Below are 25,531 nucleotides of genomic sequence, written 5' to 3'. Positions count from 1 at the left end.
AAGAGGAATGATTAAGTGCTACACGCTGCCTCACATTAAATCACTTCCCCCCTCCCCTCCCCTGAACCCCCTTCCTCCTCCTCCCCTCCCCCCCTCCCCCCTGAACCCCCTTCCTCCTCACACCACTTACCTCCCCCCCCGAACAAGGTAGCTTAATGTCGGGTTAAATGATCACTAAGGGCAATTCAGGGTCATTAAGTATAATCATAGACGATAACTCAACGGTAATTAGCGCAGGAATCATACACCTTGAGACAGGTAACGTTCTGAACAGTGTAAGTAACCCACAGGTAACGCTTATAACGGTGTAAGTAACAGAGAGTAGACAGTACAGGTGCCCTGGGGCCAGTCAGCGCAGCCTCAACACTGGTAACAAAAGAGGCAGGAAGGAAATATTATTGGTGGAGAATCTGTAGAGAGTTTTGTCAGTGTGTTGGGAGTTAGCAGGGGGGGTAGAATCAGATAAGGTCAGGTTAGGTAAGTTAAGGGTAGGTAAGGTAAGTTAAGGGTAGGTAAGGTAAGTTAAAGGTAGGTCAGGTAAGTTAAGGGTAGGTAAGGTTAGGTTACAGTACATGTTTCCCCCAGACGCCAGCCACCTCCTGTGACCTGGCGCTGAGCATCACACCAGGTACACAACACTAAACCTTACCTGGACTAATTTACAAAAAGGTGTTTAACTCTTACCTGTGTAAATTGTCTTCCTGAGAGAGTATAGTGAGGAGCTGTGTTATAGTGTCAGCTGCACCATCATTATCATCATCACCACCACCAAAGTTTCCCTCTTACCAAAACATCTAAATAAGTTTCCCTTTCACCGCCTTCCTCCCGCCGGCACAACCATCTGCCGCCTCCTCCTCCTTCTTCCACTCCTCCTCCTCCTCCTCCTCCTCCTCCTCCTCCTTAGCCTCCTTCCTCCACAACCACCACGATCATTAGAGCCAACACACAACCCTGCCAGTATAGAAGGTTATAACAACCTCATGACTGTTACAACATGACTCCTATGGTTACTCTTCACGCGGCCGCCACCCCATGTGCCAATGTCCAACCCTGGCGCGTTTGTCCATGTTAAGTGCAGTTGTTTGTCACGTGTCTGTCCAACCAATACGTGTGTGTGTGTGTGTGTGTGTGTGTGTGTGTGTGTGTGTGTGTGTGTGTGTGTGTGTTTTGAATGTATCTTTAAATTTACTATGTCGGTAATACATGTCTGGTATGTATCCGCACCTAGAGGATACATAAACATAAGATACATATTCATAACTTCATATTTCATAGTTTTTAATATACATTTTTGTTTTTAATTTCCGATAAAACTTCAAAAATGATCAAAGAATATAAGAGTTGGTGGGGCGTGTTATCGGTGGTGGGGGACCATAACACCGTGTAGGTAATAACTCGTGTTATCTTGGGTCAATACAGCAGACACGCACACAGCCGGATGTAGCGAGCCATTAGGAGTTTTAGCCGTAGTTTATTTATTATCAGAGAGACAAGTGTACAGTATATAACAACAGGTGATAACATGAACACAGGTGATAACATGAACACAGGTGATAACATGAACACAGGTGATACCATGAACACAGGTGATAACATGAACACAGGTGATAACATGAACACAGGAACATGTTATCAATTCTAAAATAGTTGCGGAGTTTCGTGCATAATTACATTAACAGGATGTAGATTTAAGTAATGCTTTGGCTGGAGAGAGATGTTAAAAATAAACTTCCTGGTGGTTAGGTTAGGTTAGAGACTGTACTGAACACAACAGGTGAGGTTGATGGTTGTAAATAGGTAGAATCTCACCTGAAGATCATTAACTCATCACCACCACCACACACCTTCCCTCAGTATTGTGTCACCATAGAGATGTGTTACAAGTTCAGAATTGTAACAAGCGTGAGGCGGAGTTGGACATTAGAGGTGTCAGCCAAGTCAGGTAAATCCAGGTAAAGATTTGAGCCATTGTCGAGGGAAAAAAGTAACACGTAAAGTAACAATTAATAATAAAAAAGTAACACCTGGACAATCAAATAATTACAGGTATAAAAGCGAGACAAAGAGCACCCCAGTAAACCAGGTAATGACATAATTACTCCACCTGTTCAACACACACACACACACACACACTGCTACTACGCAATCAAGCTGTTAGGGGTGGGAGGAGGGGTGAAGAGGGGGAGAGGGTGAGGAGGAGGGAGGGAGAGAGTGAGGAGGTGGGGGGGAGGGGTGTGCTGAGAAGGTATTTGTCAACTCTCACGGATATTGTTAAGTGTCTCCAGGTGCCACGCTGATACGAGTTCTGACGAGGAGGGGGGAAGGGGGAGGAGAGGAGGGGGGAGGGGGAGAGTGAAGAGGGAAGGGGGATGGTTAGTCAGTGGATGATCAGTTTGTTGTCATTTTGTTTTGTTTGTCTGGGCGATATGTTGTTTACCTCTACAGTACACAGGTGTTAGTTATGCTGGCCTCACAGGTCCAGGGCGCGCGTGCTGTGTGTAGAGGCAACACCAGGTCGTGTGGGGCTTTTCCTCACTGTGGACGCCTCGCCACATCAATCCTGGGGGCAATACGTCAGGGTACCCCCACCACCACTGATTCCTCTCACGCCAACCATCCTTGATCCCCACCACAACCCCTGACCACCTACCACACCCCTGACCCCCTACCACCACCCCTGACCCTCACCACCTGGCCCCTACCACCACCACCCCTGACCCCTGCCACCACCCCTGACCCCCCTACCTGCCCCTGACCCCTACCACCACCTGACCCCCCTACCACCCCTGATCCCCCTACCACCACCCCAGACCCCCTACCCCACCACCCCTGGCCCCTCTACCCACCACCCCTGACCCCTACCACCATCTCTGACCCCTCCCACACAGCCAGGCAGGTGACCTCAACATCTTCACCAGACTCTGACCTGATGTTATGGAAAGTGAAACTCTCTGAAACTCTCCCGACGATAAAGTTTCACCACCGCACTACAGCCAGCGTGGAAGTTAGGACAAAAGAAATTATCTGCACGTGAAAATTGAAACATTATAAACTCAACTGTAATTATTGTTAATCTGAGGCCAGGAAGTGTTGACAGGAAGGCGTGTGTGTACTCGTTATAATTGCCTCCAGTGTTGATAAATATGCTGCTAGTTTGTCCGGTCTGGTACGTGTATTGTGTCAGGAGGAAGACGAGTGAGAGGGGAGGAGGTGGAGGAGGTGAAGGAGGTGGAGAGAGGTGAGGGAGGTGGAGGAGGTGGAGAGAGGTGAGGGAGGTGGAGGGAGGTGGGAGGAGGTGAGGGAGGTGGAGAGAGGTGAGGGAGGTGGAGGAGGTGGAGGGAGGTGAGGAGGTGAGAGGTGGGTGAAAGAAGAGAGAAAGAAAGAAGGCAGAGGAGGAGGAACACTGCTGGAAACCCTCGTAACCCCCGTCACATCTGGTGGTTTGAATGATGCTGCACACCCACGTTCACATGCCTCCCCCCCTCCCAACAGGTGTTCTAGGACAGGGCATTAAAAAGGATATACAGTCAAACACCCGACAACAATCAGGGTTCAGGTGTGTGTGTGTGTGTGTGTGTGTGTGTGTGTGTGTGTGTGTGACGACTCTGTCCCCTCCTCACTCTATCACCCATCACTCACTCTACCACCATCACCATCACTCACTCTACCACCATCACCATCACTCCTCTACCACCATCACTCACTCTACCACCATCACCATCCCACTCACTCTACCACCATCACCATCACTCCTCTACCACCATCACCATCACTCACTCTACCACCAACCACCATCACTCGATTCTACCACCATCACCGTCACTCACTCTACCACCATCACCATCACTCACTCTACCACCATCACTAAATCTACCACCATCACTCACTCTACCACCATCACCATCACTCACTCTACCACCATCACCATCACTCACTCTACCACCATCACTAAATCTACCACCATCACTCACTCTACCACCATCACCGTCACTCACTCTACCACCATCACCATCACTCACTCTACCACCATCACTAAATCTACCACCATCACTCACTCTACCACCATCACCATCACTCACTCTACCACCATCACCATCACTCACTCTTACCACCATCACCATCACTCACTCTTACCACCATCACCAGCTCCAACTTGACACCAGGAGAAGAAACTGCTTCACGACGCTGCTAGACCCCAGTGAGCACCAATTCAGAACCAGTTTCCCATCCAACTGTGTGAGACCGAGGTGAGTGTGTGTGTGTGTCTGGTAAGCTGAGTCTCTTCTCGGTGGCCTACGGTGTTCCTCTTCTCCCGGGGTGTGGACGAAGGGACTACTGCGGAGTTAATCCCTGGTTCCTTGTAGTTGGCCATCTCAACCTAGACTTGTTACCTGAGCTGCCACATTCTATCAGGTTTCTGTATATAACGTGTATTTAATGTATAATTGGATAATATTCTGGTATTTTGATAATTTCATGTTTTGTTTTACTTGATGTTATTTAATGTTCCTAATCAACTATCTTAATCAATACTTAATATAAATGCTAATAAATGACTCCGTTGACTTAATAACCTTCTTATCTCTATCAAAACTTAACTTTGTCTCTCACAGTGATTCTTGCGTGTGTGTTCCTTACTTGCTGCATCCACGTATTTCAACCCCTAGATTATATATTCACGTGTTTTTACTTTGTCAACTTTGCCTTTCCTCAATGTTGTGGGTAACAAAGAGGGACAACACAACTAAAATTACACCAACATCTTCACTACACACCACCAACAGCCTCGGGTTCATATCTAAATAAATTTGATCATTTTAATATAAAGCATAAAAAAAACGTGAATCACATGTCTAATTTATTATATCAATTAATTAACTTGCCACTATCACAAACGGATCTGACAGTGTGGCGAGTGTATTACCACAAAGGAACTGACAGATAGAGATGACAGCACCCAGCCACCGTATACTGTGGCAGGGTCGACACACCGTATACTGGGGCAGGGTCAACACACCGTATACTGTGGCAGGGTCGACACACCGTATACTGGGGCAGGGTCGACACACCGTATACTGTGGCAGGGTCAACACACCGTATACTGTGGCAGGGTCAACACACCGTATACTGTGGCAGGGTCGACACACCGTATACTGTGGCAGGGTCAACACACCGTATACTGGGGCAGGGTCAACACACCGTATACTGGGGCAGGGTCAACACACCGTATACTGTGGCGGGGTCAACACACCGTATGCTGTGGCGGGGTCAACACACCGTATACTGTGGCCATCAGACCTGCTCTAAGGTTGAGGAAGAAGTTCGGCAACACTAAAACTGTTTCTTTCTGGCCCTGATAAAAGGCACAGTGTAGCCTTCTGGGTGTGGCCCCATCGGTGGTGTGGTGGTGATGACAGTGTGGAGGTGTTGTGGTGGTGACAGTGAGCAGAATGGTATAGTGATGTTGTAGTGGTGACAGTGAGACAGAATGGTACAGTGGTGTTGTGAGTAGTGACAGTGAGGAGGCAGGGTGAGTATAGTGGTGTTATGATGGTGTGACAGTGAGAGCGAAGTGAGGCACAGTGTGTTGTGATGGTGACAGTGAGAGGCAGGGTGGTATAGTGGTGTTGTAGTGGTGACAGTGAGGCAGGGTGGTATGGTGAATTGTTGTAGTGGTGACAGTGAGGAGGCAGGGGTGGTACAGTGGTGTTGTAGTGGTGACAGTGAGGGCAGAAGAATTTGGTATAGATGATTGTTGTGGTGGTGACAGTGAGGAGACAGGGTGGTATAGTGGTGTTGTGTACCTATGGTTGTAACTAGTATAACCTCTTATTCAGGATGTGTACTAAAGGTGTCATTAACTCGACAGGTAAACAAAGGTGTTGGGAATAGTAATTAAGGAGAGGCTAAACTGAACCAGGTGTCTCACAGGTGACACCCCTCCCAGGAGACATATTTTCTGGCCTCTGACGCCCCGAGCTGACATTCTTAACACGTTCTGGCCACCACAAGCTTGTCCCAGCTGGAGGTGACACACACACACACACACCTTCCTCTTATTATTATTATTATTATTATTATTATTATTATTATTATTATTATTATTATTATTATTGCTATTATTGTTATTATTATTATTATTATTATTATTATTATTATTATTATTATTATTATTATTATTATAAGAACAACAATATTCCCAGGTGTTATTTCTTCTTTACTCTCTAAGATAACTCTGAGTAAGTACAGTAATAACACTAAATATCACCTTAATAGCTGATAGTAACAAGGTAACGACAGGTGAGTGAGAGAAGAGGGGAGGAGGAGCCTCACACCTCTACAGTTACCAAATCTTATCCAATCAATCGTAAAAAAAAATTCACTTTAGTTGTAAAAAATAAAATAAATAAAATCAAAAGTTTATTCATGTATTTATAAGTTTTATTATTTAAACCATCATAAGAATTGAACTTCAAAATATATATACAATAAGTTTAAAGTTTCTTGTGAATTATGAAAAATATATATATAATTGTTTTTTCGTACGTTTGTTGTGGTTTAAAAAAACCCTCAAGGAATAAAACACGAAAATATATAGATTAAACCAGACATATAAACAAACAGACGTAAATATAGATTAAACCAGACAAATAAACACAAGAAATTTGAAATCCCGTCAACAATTACCTTAACCCCGATACAACCTACGTTCAGTGTGGTGGGCTGTGGTCGCCAACCCTCATGCATCACCAACAACAACAACACCAACCTGCAAAAACAAACAAACAAATTTTAGACCACGTACATGTAGGAATATACGTACACGTGTAAGTTTAGAAAGTATATCAGTACATGTATACATCTTAGTGAATCAGAATATACAATTAACCTGTGAATGAAAGACGACGATAATATATACAGAGCTCACACACACACACACACACACAGACACACACACACACACACACACACACACACACACACACACACACACAACACACACACACACACACACACACACAGTATATGCTAATGGACACCAGGGAAGGTTGAAGCTACACTCGGTAAACCATGGGGTGATGGGGTGATGGGGTGATGGGGGTGAGTGATGGGGTGATGGGGTGATGGGGGTGAGGGGTGAGGGGTGATGGGGTGATGGGGTGATGGGAGGTGATGGAGGAGGGGGTGATGGGGGTGATGGGGTGATGGGAGGTGATGGGGTGAGGAGATGATGGGAGGTGAGGGGGGGTGATGGGGTGATGGGAGGTGATGGGGCAATGGGAGGTGAGGGGGTGATGGGGTGAGGGGGTGATGGAGGTGATGGGGCAATGGGAGTCCTCTCAGCGGACCAGTCAGTTAGTTAAGGAATTCACCAGTTGCTAAATGTGTAAAGAAATGGAAAAATCGATTGCAGTGTTATCTGTAGTAGGCAGACATGACCTGATCACACTACAGAGGAGAGAGGGGTGTGGGAGAGGGGTGTGGGAGAGGGGTGGGGAGAGGGGTGGGAGAGGGGTGAGGAGAGGGGTGTGTGGGAGAGGAGAGGGGTGAGGGAGAGGGAGAGGAGGAGGAGAGGGAGAGGGGTGAGGGAGAGGGGTGGAAAGATGGGGTGGTGGAGGGAAGATGGGGGTGGGCGATGGGAAGAGGGGTGAGGAAGAGGGGAGGGAGGGGGGGAAGAGGATAGAGGGGAAATAAACACTTAAACAGCTGCTCTCCTCCCACAGTGATACGGGGAATAATTATCCCTCCCCCTCCCCGCCCCTCTACTGCTGCCTCACCTGTGGGAGTAACTATCATTAACAAAGTTACCAAGAGATCATCTGGGAGGATTATAATCTCCTCCCTCCTCTCCCTCCTCAACCCTTGGGACCACTACTTCTGTTACCTCCATCCCACCCTCTCTCCTCCCTTCCCCAACTTACTACCGGGAATAACAACCCCCTTGACGACCCCCTCACCCCAGCACCCCCCGCACCCCCAGCACCCCCTCACCCCAGCAACCCCCACCCTTACCCTGTGCTGGTGGACGCTTAATTAAACCCCATTAGCACCATTACAGCAGGAGCGGCCACATATATTGCCACTCTATTTCCTTAATAATGGGTTATTCACGGGATGGGATTTGGAGGCCTGACCCACCCTGCCCCACAAGCCCCACCCCGATCCTCCTACCCCACCCCGAACCACCTGCCCCACCCGGACCCACCACACCCGACACCTCCTACCCCACTCCGACACCTCCTACCCCACCCCGACTCACCAGCCCCACCCCGAACCACCAGACCCACCTGCCCCTCCCCGACCCACCCCCATCCAGCCACCCAATCCTGACCTTTCATATACCCGAGACCCATACTACCAGTAACTCTCTGGCCAACACTGCACTCAACAGCGTTCATATCCCTAACCTAACCTAACCTAACCTAACCTGACCTGACCTGACCTGACCTAACCACTCAGCCACTACACACCCTGAGACTTAACGTTAAAATACAGATGATAATAAATGCTATATAATAATTCCCTTTTGAGGTCAATGGAGAGTATTTATTAGTGTGTGTGTGTGTGTGTGTGTGTGTGTGTGTGTGTGTGTGTGTGTGTGTGTGTGTGTGTGTGTGTGTGTGTGTGTTCCCCGGCTGTGTCTAGTGATGGTAAATATTCATCTCAAAATTCCATCCAAACATTCACACGGATACAAAAGTTATAGGTCAATACAGGGTCATGACCTTTGACCTCAACCTGTGACCTTAATCTGTGTCACTGAGACTTTAAGGTGTTGTAGTGATGATGATGATGATGTAAGAGTTTGAACAATGAATAAAAATATTGAACTTTAACCTTCTTAACCCAGTCAATAGGTGTACCACATACCTTAATGAACAAACTTTTCCGAACAGACAGACAGACAGATAGACAGAGAGACAGACAGACAGACAGAGACAGACAGAGAGACAGACAAAGAATAATACTACTGTACATTCCCTCTAGCCCCGGACACACTCACACACATATAAACACAAACATTACATCAGCCTTGCACGACACAGTGTAAATAAACATTGAGTGTCGATGTATTACTGAGAGAGAGAGAGAGAGAGAGAGAGAGAGAGAGAGAGAGAGAGAGAGAGAGAGAGAGAGAGAGAGAGAGAGAGAGAGGCATGACAGGGCATACACAAGAGGGTACACCACTCACCTCAACACACATACCCCCCACCACACCCACACCCATCCACACCACCAACCCATCCATCCATCCACACCACACCACCCTTCCATCCACACCACTCATCCACCCAGGCATCCACATCACCCAGGTAGATCATCAAATGAAGATTAGCCTCATCCATCATCCAGGTTAGGTTAGGTTAGGTTAGGTTAGGTTAATCTTACGGTGAAATAAGCTGGGGTCTAATCTACAGATGATCCATTTAAGTAAATATACAATCAAGTTTATATGTCTCGCGAGGGATAGTTTACGATAGGTCAGGTCTCGTGCAGGTCTCGTCCCTGTCCCGTTCACGCTGAGATAGTTGGTGTTAGTCTCGTGTAGGTCTCGCTTAGGTCTCGTCCCGATCTCAAGTAGGTCTCGTTCCGGTCTCGTCTACACTCAGATAGTTGGTGTTAGTCTCGTGTAGGTCTCGTCCCGATCTCTCCCAGGTCTCGTTAATGGTGTTAGTCTGGTATTATCAAGCTTATGGGAGTTAGTTAATTCCAGCGGAGTTAAGAGGTGAGCCATAAATACCTCGTGGCGTCGTTTAATCAGTGTTACATGGGCGCGACACTCCTGCCAGGGGCGTTAAGGGCGCCTCGCTCCTGCCGTCTGACACGTTCCTGGCGCCTCCTCCACTTACTCTCTTACAACATTTACATACTAATGAGCCAACACAGTCAGTATGCTATCACGGGCGAGGGACACTATCATCACTATTACCACCATCACCACTACAATCACCATCACTACAATCACTACCACCACCATTGCCACCACAACTACTACCACCTAGTATAACACCGCCTAAGATACTACACTTCCTTACCCTCTTCATCTACTGACACACTTGGAGGGTGGCGGGAGGGTGAGGGGGCAGCAGGGAAGGGTGAGGGGGCAGGAGGGGCAGCAGGAGGTGAGGAGGCGGTGGAGGGAGGGTGAGGGTGAGGGAGGCGGGAGGGGGAGGGTGAGGGGAGGGGCGGGGAGGGGTGGGGAGGGTGAGGGAGGGTGAGGGGGAGGAGGGGGCGGAGGAGGGTAGAACCTGTATGGCCTCAGATATATAGACAAAGTAAACAAAAACATTTATTCACCAGTCCTCACCGCCTCCCTCGCCCCACGCCCTCCTGTCGTTAGTGTTGAGTGGGGACATGTGGCGTGGCTCACCGCTGGATGTAATGGTCATCAGAACATTTAAGGACCGTAATAACTTGTGCCGAGACAGAGACGGCCAGCGTGACCACGTCCTCCTGACCAGTAACCCGCTCCTGAAGGTGGTTGACGTCCTGGTGATGGTGTGATGGTGATGTGATAGTAACGCGCTCCTCAAGGTGAAGTGACGTCCTGGTGATGATGTGATGATGGTGATGTGATAGTAACCCGCTCCTGAAGGTGAAGTGACATCCTGGTGATGATGTGATGATGGTGATGTGATAGTAACCCGCTCCTGAAGGTGAAGTGACGTCCTGGTGATGGTGTGATGGTGATGTGATAGTAACCCGCTCCTGAAGGTGACGCGCTCCTGAAGGTAAAGTGGTGGTGGCGGGCTGGTGATGGGGAGGTGATGGTGAAGGTTTACTAAACTATTGACGCCACCCTCCTCCCACCTCCCTCCCCCACGCCCCTATACTCACACATCAACATTGATAGTTTGTTATTATTGTGGGAGGTGGAGGGGAGCATCTGTGTCTCCCCTCACTCACTCCCCCCACGTAACTGTCTCCCCTCACCCGGCAGGTAGCTCTTCACCATGGACCAACTCTCACACCTTCGTCAGACTTACTCAGGTAAAAAAAAAAAAAACTAACTGATGACTGAGACGAACACAAGGATTAAACTGACTCCCTCGGCCGGAAGGATGAAAGGAGGAAGGAAGAAGATGACACAAGTAGGAAGACGAGGAGGAGAAGAAGGAGGGAGGAGGAGTGATGTAACAGGATAACCAAAGAGCTGACATAACGCTGACAGTCAAGTCCTGATTCTCCTACTTTATCTTGCCCCCCCCCCCATGTTTACCTGACTACTGGCACGCACACACACACACACTAAACCATGTAACATTTACGTCTCAATAACCTGAAGGAAATATTGACACCTGTTATGGGATTCGTGTGCGTGATGCTTATATCCTGGTCACCACACTGCCACGTGTACAGTACATGTTTATGATAGGTAATGACGGGTGTGTGGCAGCCAGCGAGTTGTAACACGGTGGTTATGACACGGTAGTTATGACACGGTAGTTATGACACCTACAACTGTTGCTGAATACTGTATAAGATGTGACGCTCTGGTTTTATTTACAACACAACAGCCAGAGAGTTTTACTGTTTATATATCAAAGAGTAAACCTTTCTTGACACCCAGCACACGTAGCTTACACGAGTATTGAGTTGGGTGAGCGAGCAGAGACCTGTAGCGCTAGTGGGGCACCTCACACCTCATACATCACACCGCATACCTCACACCTCACACCTCATACATCACACCTCACGCCTCATACCTCATATTACACCACAATTTTGTCCTCACAGTGCGCGTGTGTGACAATACTAAGTGACAGCACACACACACACGCACACACACACACACACACAAATGAGCATCCCCAGAGCCAGCACCACAAGTTAAGTGCTGGGGTGTGTGTTAAGCCTCTCGGGAGCGATTACACTAACAGGATTCACATAAGAACTGTATTTTTATCTCCCTCTGTTGAATTAGTGTATTAGTGGTATTTATATATATTTCAGGTAACTGCAGGAGGACGGGGCATCATAGTGCTACACCGTCGTTATTGATGTAAAAAATAAATTATGATGTGATGTTGTTAAATAAAGGCGGAGTTTATGGTGATGAGGTTGTTTGGGTGTGGTGTGGTGTGGTGTAGGGGTGTGGTGGGGTGGTATAGGAGGGTGGTATACTGGTACAGTGGAGTGCGTTGTGTTCTGTGGTGTAACAGTATAGTATGGTGACAAAACCGATATATACACCCACTGTGTGTGTGTGTGTGTGTGTGTGTGTGTGTGTGTGTGTGTGTGTGTGTGTGCGTGAGTGTGTGTGTGTGTGTGTGTGTGTGGAATGTGTGTGTGTGTGTGTGTGTGTGTGTAGTCAGCTGTAGTAGGACTATCATATTCCACTCAACTTTAACAAACCGATGCAATTTGCTGACAAAACACAATAACGACCACAGAAAAAAAAATATAACATGTATATTTTGTTTCACACGAATTAACTCTATTTCCACTCCATACAAACGAGGGAGGGAGGGAGGGAGGGACCATGGACACACCGGGGCACTAGCCAGCTCCACCACTCCACCAAATATGGCACTGACCCACCTTGTCTGTGTGTGTGTTTGAGTGTGTTGATGTGGTCCAGTGTCTTGGTTAGTCGCCACCCAACTTTCCCTATATGGCCGCCTCCTCTCACCTCCACACACACACACACACACACACACACACACACCGAGTCACTACAGTATAATCTATCTGTGTCGCTCATCCTCCTCCTCCTACAGCGTCTCCTTCTGTGTCGAGGAACCTGCTGGTCATGACAACATACATCACCGTCCTGGTAATCATGTGTGGTAATTGGCAGGTCGTTCACCTTCTCTTAATTTACATGACGGTGAAGTCTTTACGGGGTGTGTGTGTGTGTGTGTGCTGGGGTAACAGACAGACAGACAGACAGGCACAGACAGACAGACAGACAGACAGACACAGACAGAGCCACTAACACACGTGGCTCGCATCAACACTTATGACCATACTAACACGAGACAGAAGTAACTTATTAAACCCGATATTAACATAACTGTAAAATACACGTCCAAAACAGGAGTCATTAACCTAACCTGACCTAACCTGACCTAACTTGCCACCCGCGTCAATAACTACGTGACAAAAACAAACACAACACAACTGGTTTAAGAGGCGGCGTCATCAAGACTTGGTGAGTGAGGGAGGGAGTGAGGGAGAGAGGGAGAGAGGGAGTGAGGGAGGGAGTAGGAGGAGGGAGGAGGGAGGGGAGGTGAGGTGAGGGAGGGAGAGGGAGGAGGAGGGAGGGAGTGGAGTCAGCCTCGGGTGCTCACCAATGATCTAATGTCAGAGTGTTAAAAAAAATTGGCTGGAGTTAGAGGGTTTTGAAGATGAGTGTTGAGGAGTTTGGACATGTTTACCTAATGATGAACACTACACACAGGTGAGGGGACAGGTGAGTAATGAGCCGTCAACACTATACACGTTACACCACCCCCTCACCTGTCGTGTGTGTGTGTGGCCATCCACAAACTGCTCTACCTTATGACCTTCGTATATATTCTAGATGATCCATTTGGTGCCAGAAGTATTTTTTTTCTAGGATCCGCTGGCGTCAAGAGGGAGGAGGAGGGAGGGAGGGAGGAGGAGGGAGGGAGGGAGGGAGGGAAGTATCGCTCGCCATATTGACTTAGAATTTAAGAAGAAGGGAATTCTCAGATGATCACAAAAGCTGGGACCAGGTGTGACGATAGGTAACAGGTGTGACGACAGGTACTAGGTGTGGCGACAGGTAACAGGTGTGACGATAGGTAACAGGTGTGACGACAGGTACTAGGTGTGGCGACAGAGTAACGGTGTGACGATAGGTAACAGGTGTGACGACAGGTACTAGGTTGGCGACAAGTACTAGGTGTGACGACAGGTACCAGGTGTGACGATAGGTAACAGGTGGACGACAGGTACTAGGTGTGGCGACAGGTAACAGGTGTGACGATAGGTAACAGGTGTACGACAGGTACCAGGTATGACGACAGGTACCAGGTGTAAAAGTGATGACCCGATGACGTAGATAAGAACAGTCGTCAGCCACAGTAATACAACACAAAAGTCAGGAATTTTAGATGAAGGTTATACTTGTCATCAGCTATGGAGTTAAGTGCTGACAGACTGACTGACAGTGACAGACAGACAGACAAGCAACACCACCCCCAAAAAAAAAATAGGAGTTAAAAAGGTTAAATAAAAATAACTACAAATAAAGGGAAATTAAGAATCAACACAACACACACACACACACACACACACACACACACACACACACACACACACACACACACACACACACACACACACACACACACACACACACACACACACACACACACACACACACACACACACACACACACACACACACAGGATACACCCCAGTACTAGGGTATCAGGTGACAAGGTTAATATATGCACACACCTCACACAGTACAGCAGGTATAGGTTAGGGTTACAGCATCACCAAGGCCAGACTAAGGGACCATAACATACAGCCACTATTACAGAACCTTCTTACAGTGTACCAATTATGTAATGGAATCTAGTTACAGTCCCGTCTTAGTGAGCATTTACTGTCCACACCCCCGACGGTTACCTCACCACCGCAGTCAAAATGCTAATGAATCAAACCCACAGGTGTGCCGGGAGTCTTTACAGGTGTTCACGGGTTGTAATTACCAAACTGTGCCCCCCCCGATAACTACTCACTCTGTTATGATCATCACATGAGGTGCTGACTGCCACAACACTGATGGATTGACGCTAATCATTACCTGGCCGTGAGCGATTACACCTGTCGCCATAGTAACGCAATTGACATCACCCCTACCTACCATCGCTATTTACTACACGGGGGAATATACTTACGTGGTGCTAATTAAAACAACATCTTACCTGGCGCTAATTAAAACAACATCTTACCTGGCGCTAATTAAAACAACATCTTACCTGGCGCTAATTAAAACAACATCTTACCTGGCGCTAATTGAAACAACATCTTACCCGCGCTAATTAAAACAACATCTTACCTGGCGCTAATTAAAACAACATCTTACCTGGCGCTAATTAAAACAACATCTTACCTGGCGCTAATTAAAACAACATCTTACCTGGCGCTAATTAAAACACATCCTGTCAACTTATTTATTCTATTCCATCAAAATAAAATGTTAAGAGAACATTACGTCACTTTTGTCTCTTTATAAAAACAAGTATTAAATTATACGTTTATTATATCCAATGATTAATTATACGATGAAATTACACACACACACACACACACACACACACACACACACACACACACACACACACACACACACACACACACACACACACACACCACACAAACACCACCCCACACCCACTCTTAACAACTTATTAACTTTCTCCACCACATCACCACCACATCACCATCATCTCCAACACTCACTGAAACCACCTGTCCTCCAACACAACCTGTCTCTCTCCAACACCAATAAAACCATCGGCGGCTGTTAAGGTTTTATAGCCGAGAGAAGAAACTTTTTGTGATATTCTTTCATTTTGTTTAGAGTCCTAATATTTTCCTAAGAGGGTAGGGTGGTGGGTGGGTGGAGGGTAAGAGGGAGGGTGGGTGAGAGTGGGTGGAGGTAGGTGGGAGGTGGGAGGTGGGGGTGAGGGTGAGGGTGGTGGTGGGTGGTGGTGGGTGGAGGGTGGATGGTGGTGGGTGGGGTGAGGTGGGGTGGGTGGAGGAGGAGATGAGGGGAGAAGTAAACGTAAGAAGATGGAAGAGGGCGGAGGGGGGCGGAGGGGGAATGGGGGCTGAGAGGGCGAGGTAGAGAGATATCAGGTATAACTATTATTAAACGGTCCTGGTTTTATAAATCTTACTCAGACTAAATGAACCTTGAAATTGCAGAGCTTCCAAGTGTAACCTAACCTGACCTCACCTGACCTTAAGGCCAAAACCTGCCAGAGTGAGGCTGATGCTCTGCCCTGAGGATAACACACACACAGAAAAGATCCCTAGATAAAGTGCGTGGAAGAAGAAGAAGGAGAAGAAGAAGAAGAAGAAGAAGAAGAAGGTCCCACCGGTCGACCGCCACTATTGAGATATCATCAAGATCGTGCCGCCAATCTGGTCTCTCGGCTCCTTAGTGTAAACCTTCCCATAAAGACGACAGCCCCAGGCATCTTTATGTTGATTTATTTATCTAGTTAATTATTTATTCGTATATGTATTAAAATGTGACCTGCGCCTGTAATACAACGCCACCACAACCACAACACCACCACAACACAACCACCACAACACAACCACCACAACACAACCACCACCACAACACAACCACCACCAACACAACCACCACAACACAACCACCACAACACAACCACCACCAAAACAACCAACACCACCAACACAACCACCACCAACACAACCACGACCACAACACAACCACGACCACAACACAACCACCACCACAACACAACCACCACAACACAACCACCACCACGAACAACCACCACCACAACCACAACAACCACCAACACAACCACCACCACACCACCACAGTAAAATAACCCGTTACTTGAGCCACCGTCTACACTACTTAGATCTTATCAGTCGATGGTAAATATATATATGAGGGCTGAGGGGACAGTGAAGCTCTGTTTACACTCAATAATGTGTGTGTGTGTGAGTGTGTGTGTGTGTGTGTGTGTGAGTGTGTGTGTGAGTGTGTGTGTGTGTGTGTGTGTGTGTGTGTGTGTGTGTGTGAGTGTGTGTGTGTGTCTAGGAACCAGTATGTACGTTTCCTTGAGATCGACGACCCAAAACTTTTAATGGTGGACCTCCTTCCTACTAACCCCTCACCCCCACCACCCCCACTAGCCACCCCCACAACCCCACACCCCACACCCCACCCACTGACCTACACACTATTCTCATAGATGGAGTGACTAGAGTACTACAACCCTATACTTTAATTATGACTCAACATTAAATATACTCTCTCTCTCGTTCAGGATCACGGTGATAAAAGTTTTAAGAGCCACTTGTAGATGGACGCGATGGCTGTGTGAGGTTACCAGGCAGTGATGGGTCAGGTCAGGCGTCAGGTTCTGTATCTCACCAGGTAGAGGTAGTGCCAGAACACACACACACACACACACACACACACACACACACACAACATGGCGGCTTGGTACCTCCCCTTACATCCTTAATCCCTGTAAATATTTTTTTTAATGTTGATTAAAAATGTTGTGAAGGTACGTACGTGAAGCTGAGAGAGTTACGGTCCACAGCTGAGAGAGCACGTCCCCAGCTGAGAGTTACCGCTCCAGCTGAGAGAGTTACAGTCCCCAGCTGAGAGAGTTACCGCCCCAGCTGAGAGAGTTACACCCCAGCTGAGAGAGTTACCGTCCCCAGCTGAGAGAGTTACCGCCCCAGCTGAGAGAGTTACACGCCCCAGCTGAGAGAGTTACGCCCCAGCTGAGAGAGTTACCCCCAGCTGAGAGAGTTACCGCCCCAGCTGAGAGAGTTACCGCCCCAGCTGAGAGAGTTACCGCCCCAGCAGTTCTTTCATTAGTGTCTATTATTAATTCAACATTTTCTCTATGACGTCACATCATCTTTTTTGTTTATTTACCAACTGTCGTGTGTGGGGTGTGGGGGTGGGGTGTGGGGTGGGGTGTGTGGGGTGTGGAGTGTAGGGGTGGGGGTGGGGTGTGGAGGTGGGGTGGGGTGTGGAGGTTGGTCTGGGGTGTGAAGGTTCCTGTGAGGGAGGTGGGGTGGAGGTAGGTGGGGTGTGAGGTAGGGGTGGAGGTAGATGGGAGGGATAGAGAGACAGTGCCCCCCAGTATAGAGAGCCCCCAGTACAGATAGAGAGACAGGCCCCAGTACAGAGAGAAGGCAGTAATCAGTGGAGTGGAGGAAGGTGACGACGGTTCATCTAGTAAAAGCCTCTGAGACGACTTTGTGGAGCCTTACAACGACCAGGGGCTTGGTACTCCCTGGGGGGGGTCACCTTCACTGCAGGGGTCAACTCTCTCTCCCCTACCACCAGACGGACGTTCACTGTATCGTCACCCATTACCACCCATCATCACCCACCAATCATCACCCTTCATCACTACCCATCATCACCCTTCACCACCCAGCATTCACTCTGGGGAAGCAGGACGAGAAGGAGGAGGTGGTGACGAGAGGGGAGGAAGAAGAGGAAGGAAGAGGAGGAAGAGGAGGGGTAGGAGACCCTGATGGACCTAGTACTAGGACATGAATGCTGGAAACTTGTGAACCAGACGACGAAGACGACCCTGAAGGAGACGACCCTGAAGGAGACGACCCTGAAGAAGACGACCCTGAAGGAGACGACCCTGAAGGAGACGACCCTGAAGAAGACGACCCTGAAGAAGACGACCCGATACTCAGAAAAACCTCCGGCCGGTGAAAGAAACGAGGAGGCAGGGAAAGTAACTCACGAGGGCGGCGCCATCCTGCAGATACTTTGTCTCCGTGACGACCTGCCTGAAGGTGAAGTGTGGTGGTGGTGGTGTAGGGGCTCTCTCTCTCAGGGTGACGTAAGTGACACCAGCCTTAAGTGTCCCTCCAATCACAAACAACAACAACATGAGGGGTGAGGGGTGATGGGAGAGGGGTGAAGGGTGTGGAAGAGGGTGATGGGAGAGGGGTGATGGGAGAGGGGAAAGGGGTAAGGGGGAGGGGAGACCCGGCTGTCACACTTGGCCAGACCAGCGTGACGAAACCTTACCTCACCTCTCAATCTTCTCTTAACACCGTCACACCTTCTACACCTGAGTTACATCCCCCTACACCTGCGTCACCTCATCTACACCTGCGTCACATCCTCTACACCTGCGTCACACCCTCTACACCTGCGTCACACCCTCTACACCTGCGTCACACACTCTAAACATTGGTGTTACATAAGAGGTGGTGTCAGAGGGGATGGTGGCAGGAGATGGTGTCACAGGAGGATGGTGTCACAGAAGATGGTGTCAGAGGTGGTATCAGGAGGTGGTGGCAGAAGGTGGTATCAGGAGGCGGGGAAAGGTCGCCTCGTTAGCTTAGTGGTCAATGAGGCGAGGAGCGTCCACAGATGACCACCTCATAACTGCTCCCTCCCACCATCACCAACACCACTACTACCATCATCACCAACACCACCACCATCATCACCAACACCACAACCACCACCATCAAACACCCAACTCAACAATAACACCTTAAAGGCCAGAGTTAATACACACAAACAAATATTTATAGAGTAACATAAAAGTGAAAGACAATATTAATAGATGTAAAAAAACAAGACCCACCCAATGTTGATGTTTTCAGACTACGGCACACACACACACACACTTTCTGTCTGCCTGTCTCTCTCTATGCTTGTCTGTCTGTCTCTCTCTGTCCATCTCTCTCTCTCTTAGGTAACAAGTAGTGAGAGAAGAGCCAGGAGACACGAACTATGACACCCCCCCCCCCCCAAGACTCCTGAAGGCACCACCCGACGGAGGAGTCTTTACACAACACATACTCCTGAACACACGCGACTCCTGCCGACAAACATTGACACAAGAACAACAATGAGAATCTCGCTGCCACAATGATAACACAAATATTGACCTTGTTGACAGCAAAAGCCTTGACCAGACATAAGACGTGTACAGACAGTTATTACCCAGTACACATTACTCAGCTCGGGGAGGTGGGGAACAAGACAAGCCGCCATCACCACCAGCAGGAGAGGTGTGAGAGAGCCAGTGTCACCTTATGGATGGCTGCTCCCGCTTATCTGTGGTGTTAAGGAGACATCGAGAGAGGGAACACCTTTAAAGACCTTGCCACCACGACTCAACCAACCCGCTATAACAACCTACTGAACTGACGATGCCTTAGATAATGTATCCCCGAGTCTTTCCTGCCGCCGCCGACCAAGTTGTGTCTTAGAAGGAGATTTTCGGTTTTTAATTCTAATAATCTGTTCACCTCTTTGTCTTTCTCTCTCGTTACGTAACATAGTGTAGTGTTTTCCCGTTATGCTGTACAGTAGACCCTCAGCAGTGCCCCGAGGCTACACTCCCTACACCCCCAAGGCTACACCTTACACCCACAAGGCTACACCCAACACCGCTACACTCCATCATAACAACAGTGAGGAGTTCCTGGAGGAGTAGAGGAAGACTGTGTTCTCCGTCAGGTCGTGGTGGTGTAGAGTCGCGTCGTATCGGAGAGCGTCTGGTAGATAAGCGGTGGGAAGGACAGCATCGTCTTCATCGCTGACACAAACGATGAGTGATCGTGTGTCTGGGGAGGGGAGACTAAGGTAGGATAATAAGAAGAGGGGGAGATAAGGGTAGGGGTGGGGGGAGAAGGGAGGGGTGGGTGAGATAGGGTAATAAGAAGAGAGTAGGGAGGGCAGACGAGGGGAGGAGTCTTGGGGAGAAGGCTCTGGTTAGGTTAGGTTAGGTTAGGTTAGATCGAAACTACGAGTAATATAATTTGTCTGTACCACTTTTACCTCACCCAGAAATAACCTTTGACCTCTGCATGACCTATATGGACGAATTAGGCCATGACAGTCTCCTTCCTCGTCAAAAACTCTTGAAAACTCAATAAAAGTAAAAAAAAAAGAAGAAAAGAAGAAAAATCACAATTAAGCATTTCTAGGTAGCGGCCATTTTGAACATTGACATCACCTTCAGGTACATAAACAAGAAGGACGTTAGCAAGAGGGCGTCCTTGGGAGGGTCGAGTCTTCCTGGAGGAGTTTGATGAAAACTTAGTGGTCAAGACAAGTTAGTGACTCTGGCCAGGTGACAATAAACGACTTTGTTCCTCACTTCCTTCCTATAAATTAAGAGTTTTTTTTTTTTCAAGACGAAGGCCATTATTGAACGACCCCCACGACCTTGTAAAAGGGGGGAGAGAGAGGCCTGTGCTGTATGTTATTTATATCCCAACTTAACCCAACTTAAACTAACACCAACCCAACTTAACCTAACTTAACCTAACTTAAACTTCAACACCAACCTTAACTTAAACCAACACTCAACCCAACTTAAACCAACACCAACCCAACTTAACTCAACTTAAACCAACACTAACTCTCAATTTCAACCCAACTTAACCAACACCAACCCAACTCTAACCCAACTTTAACCCAACTTAAACCAACACCAACCTAACTTAAACCAACACCAACCCAACTTAAATTAACACAACCCAACTTCTAACCTAACTTCTAAACCAACACTACCACTTTAACCCAACTTCTAAACCAACACCAACCCAACTTAACCCAACTTAAACCAACACTAACTTCACTTAAACTAACACTAACCTAACTTAACCTAACTTAAACTAACACTAACCTAACTTAACCTAACTTATACTAACACTAACCTAACTTAAACTAACACTAACTTCACTTAACCTAACTTAAACTAACACTAACCTAACTTAACCTAACTTAAACTAACACTAACCTAACTAACCTAACTTAAACTAACACTAACCTAACTTAACCTAACTTAAACTAACACTAACCTAACTTAACCTAACTTATACTAACACTAACCTAACTTAAACTAACACTAACTTCACTTAACCTAACTTAAACTAACACTAACTTCACTTAACCTAACTTAAACTAACACTAACCTAACTTAACCTAACTTAAACTAACCTGCACCGAGCAACACGCCAAGGATGATTAATACACCTGTAAGACTTCACCTTTTTAATTTTTGTCAAGTTTAATAAATTTTCACCCATCCCCAGCCTCTCCACATGAAAACCATCACACACACACACACACACACACACACACACACACACACACACACCCACACACACACACACACACACACACCACAACACACACACGTCCCTTGCACTGCTGATAGAGATAACCAGCAGCTGATGGATGTCTGTTCTGAGCCTAGCTGACCTCTCATCCCCTGAGACAGCTTGTAACTCTTCCTCCTCCAGACAGCTGTACCTCTTCCAGACACTCTGTACCTCTCCTCCTCCAGACAGCTGCACCCTCCTCCTCCAGACAGCTGCACCCTCCCTCCTCCAGACAGCTGTGGGTCCTTCCCACTCCAGACAGCTGCACCTCTTTCTCCTCCAGACACCTGTAACCTCTTCTCCCCCAGGCTGTGAACCCTTCTCCTCCAGATAGCTGTGACCTCTTCCTCCAGACAGCTGTGACCCCTCCTCCAGACAGTTTGCACCTCTCCTCCTCCAGATAGCCAGACCTCTCCAGAGAAGCAATTCTCTCCAGATAGCCAGAATCCTCCAGACAGCTATGAACTCCTTCCTCCTCCAGATAGCTGTGACTCTTCCTCAGCAGACAGCTGTGAACTCTCTCTCTCCAGACATTGTGAACTCTTCCTCCAGACAGCTGTGAACCCCTTCCTCCAGACAGCTGCAATCCTCCAGACAGCTGTAACTTTCCTCTCTCTCCTCTCCACCAGACAGCTGTAACTCTTCCCTCTCCAGACAGCTGTAACCTCTCTCCTCCTCTCCTCTCTCAGACAGGCCAGACTCTCTCCCCAGACAGCTGTGAATCCCTTCCTCCTCCAGACAGCCAGACTCTCTCCAGACAGCTGTAACCTCTTCCTCTTCCTCCTCCACCAGACAGCTGTAACCTCTTCCTCTTCCTCCTCCTCCAGACAGCTGTGACCTCTCCCTCTTCCTCCTCCTCCTCCAGACAACTGTGACCTCCTCCTGCCACAGCACCTGACCTCCGTAACCACAACATAACCTAACCTGACCTACCCCTCAGAGCCTCAAGATATGGGTATGTTTATTCTAATTCCGGGTTTGTTTATCTAATTCCGGGTTCTATTTCACGTTAGGATTTGTCAGCGAGAATGGTCATTATAAGCACCAGTGACCTTTAACCTCTGACCCCAACAATAATACAGACCCTACCATGACCTCTGACCTCAACAATAACAGACCCTACCATGACCTCTGACCTCAACAATACAGAACCTACCATGACCTCTGACCCCAACAATACCGACCCTACCATGACCTGACCCCAATAATACAGACCCCATCATGACCTTTGACCCCAACAATACCAACCCTACCATGACCTCTGACCCTACCATGACCTCTGACCCCAATAATACAGACCCTACCATGACCTCTGACCCCAACAATACAGACCCCTACCATGACCTCTGACCCCAGGTAATTAACAAGATCCTTCTCACGTGGGTTGATATAGACGTATTCAATACCAGTATAATTCTGCCTTATGATTTGGAAAGGAAATTAGTGACGGAAAGACAGTCATATGGATGGATGGATGGATGGATGGATGGATGGATGGATGGATGGATGGATGGATGGATGGATGGATGGATGGATGGATGGATGGATGGATGGATGGATGGATGGATGGATGGATGGACGGACGGACGGACGGACGGACGGACGGACGGACGGACGGACGGACGGATGGATGGATGACGGACGTATATACTGTAGGTTAAGACATCAAATACGATTTATATTGACCTTAAAATCAACAAAAGACGAGACGCCATAATCACTCATAAACTAGGAAAGACATCAACACACACACACACACACACACACACACACACACACACACACACACACACACACACACACACACACACACACACACACACACACACACACACACACACACACACACACACACACACACACACACACACACACACACACACACACACACACACACACACACACACACACACATATATTAATTCTCAACTTTATATCGTAAACAAGAGTTATCGAGACAGACAAAAGTTTTATCGGGAAGCGAGACTAAATACACGCAATAGTGGGGGCGGGGTAACTCACTCACTCTGTCGGGGAGGAGGGTGGGTAATTAAATTGGAACAGGGGTAAGAGGAAGTGGGGCAGAGACAGGGCAGGAGGAGACGGAGGATGGAGATTGACACACCGCCTACATGCACAGTTACTCAGGTCAATGGTACCACATTACACTCCCACTACCTCCCACACCGTCATAACCTCCACCACTACACCCCTCTCTCCCTCACCACCACCACCTCTCCCCTCACACCACACCTCTCCCCTCACCACCACACCTCTCCCTCCACCACCACCACCTCTCTCCCACCACCCCCACACCTCTCCCTCACCCACACCCCTTCTCCCTCACCAACCACCTCTCTCCTCACCACCACACCACCTCTCCCTCACCACCCACACCACCTCTCTCCCCTGCCCACCCTCACTCCCCCTCACCTCCCCTCCCTCTACCCACACCACACCTCTCCCTCACCCACCACACCTTCTCTCCCCTCACTACCACACCACCTCTCTCCCCCTCACCTACCACACACACCTCTCTCTCTCCACCTCACCATCACCCCCCCCCTCACCACCACACCCCTCTCACCACACCTCCTCACCACCACACCACCTCTCTCCCTCACTACCACCCACCCCTCTCCCTCACCACCACACCCCTCTCTCCCCTCACCACCACACCCCTCCTCCCCTCCCCACCTCACACCCTCCCCTCACCACCTCACACTCCTCCCTCACCACCACCACCTCCTCTCCCCACCACACATCTCTCCCTCACCACCACCCCACTTCTCCCACCACACACCCTCTCTCCCCCTCTCTCCCACCCCACACCCCTCTCTCTCCCTCACTACCCACAACCCCTCTCTCCCTCACTACCACACCCCTCTCTCCCTCACTACCACACCCCTCTCTCCCTCACTACCACACCCCTCTCTCCCTCACCACCACACCCCTCTCTCCCTCACGGATCTTCCAGGAATGGCCACCAATAGATCAATCATCCCAATATATCATTTTTCAAGTCGCGTCTCTCATGTCAGGTCCACCTCCCCTCCTCTCACCTCTCCTCATATCCCCTCCTCACCTCACCTCATCTCATCTCACCTCACCCCGATATGAGGTTTAGTTATTAGTGATATACCAGGAAGACATTTTAAGCTGTTTAGTTATTTTCTAGATTGTTCTGGTAATAATGGCGACTGTTTTGGGTGTTTTTCACAATAGGGTTTATTTTTTTTATTAATTTCTTGGTTTTTTTAAAGTGGGTAGTTAGTGGTTTATGGTTTATGTCATAATGAATATATGTTTCAGTGTTAATATGACCCACGACTAACAAGTTGTGTTTTGTGCGTGATGACAGTGTTGCCAGAACCACGCCCCGATAACCTCTGGCTGTGAGCGGCGGAATACTGCCACAATAAACACTGACAGTTTTCCACATAAAGAAATAGGTAAACTGTCGACCCCGGGAGTCAATAGCTTAATAGAGATCAGTCCGGGTGCAGTGAGCCTTTGTTTGTCCGCCTCTTCTGTTCCAATAACTGAGCCATTCCGTCCAAATTCTGGAACTTTGTGGACGACGCAAGAAAACTCTCTCTCTCTCTCTCTGTCCTGGTCGAGCAAATGGAGGGCAGACGGTCGCATGCGTCGTGTTCTAAA

The 25,531-nt window shown here is 48.3% G+C and overlaps 1 protein-coding gene across 1 annotated transcript in view; it reads right to left on the bottom strand.

Annotated features, from left to right (window-relative positions):
• Window positions 1-14,816, bottom strand: part of LOC121855948 (G protein-coupled receptor kinase 1-like) — a 109,390-nt gene extending 94,574 nt beyond the window's left edge. The window contains exons 1-2 of the mRNA XM_042351166.1: window positions 14,787-14,816; window positions 6,688-6,704 (exon numbers count right to left, since the gene is read on the bottom strand). Coding sequence (XP_042207100.1) covers window positions 6,688-6,704; window positions 14,787-14,816 — 47 coding nt within the window. The remainder of the gene's footprint in view (window positions 1-6,687; window positions 6,705-14,786) is intronic.
• Between the last annotated feature and the right edge of the window lie 10,715 nt (window positions 14,817-25,531).

This window comes from Homarus americanus, unplaced genomic scaffold, assembly GCF_018991925.1.
Source record: "Homarus americanus isolate GMGI-L3 unplaced genomic scaffold, GMGI_Hamer_2.0 scaffold19117, whole genome shotgun sequence".
NCBI lineage: Eukaryota > Metazoa > Arthropoda > Malacostraca > Decapoda > Nephropidae > Homarus > Homarus americanus.
This window is presented reverse-complemented; position numbering and strand designations above follow the sequence as displayed.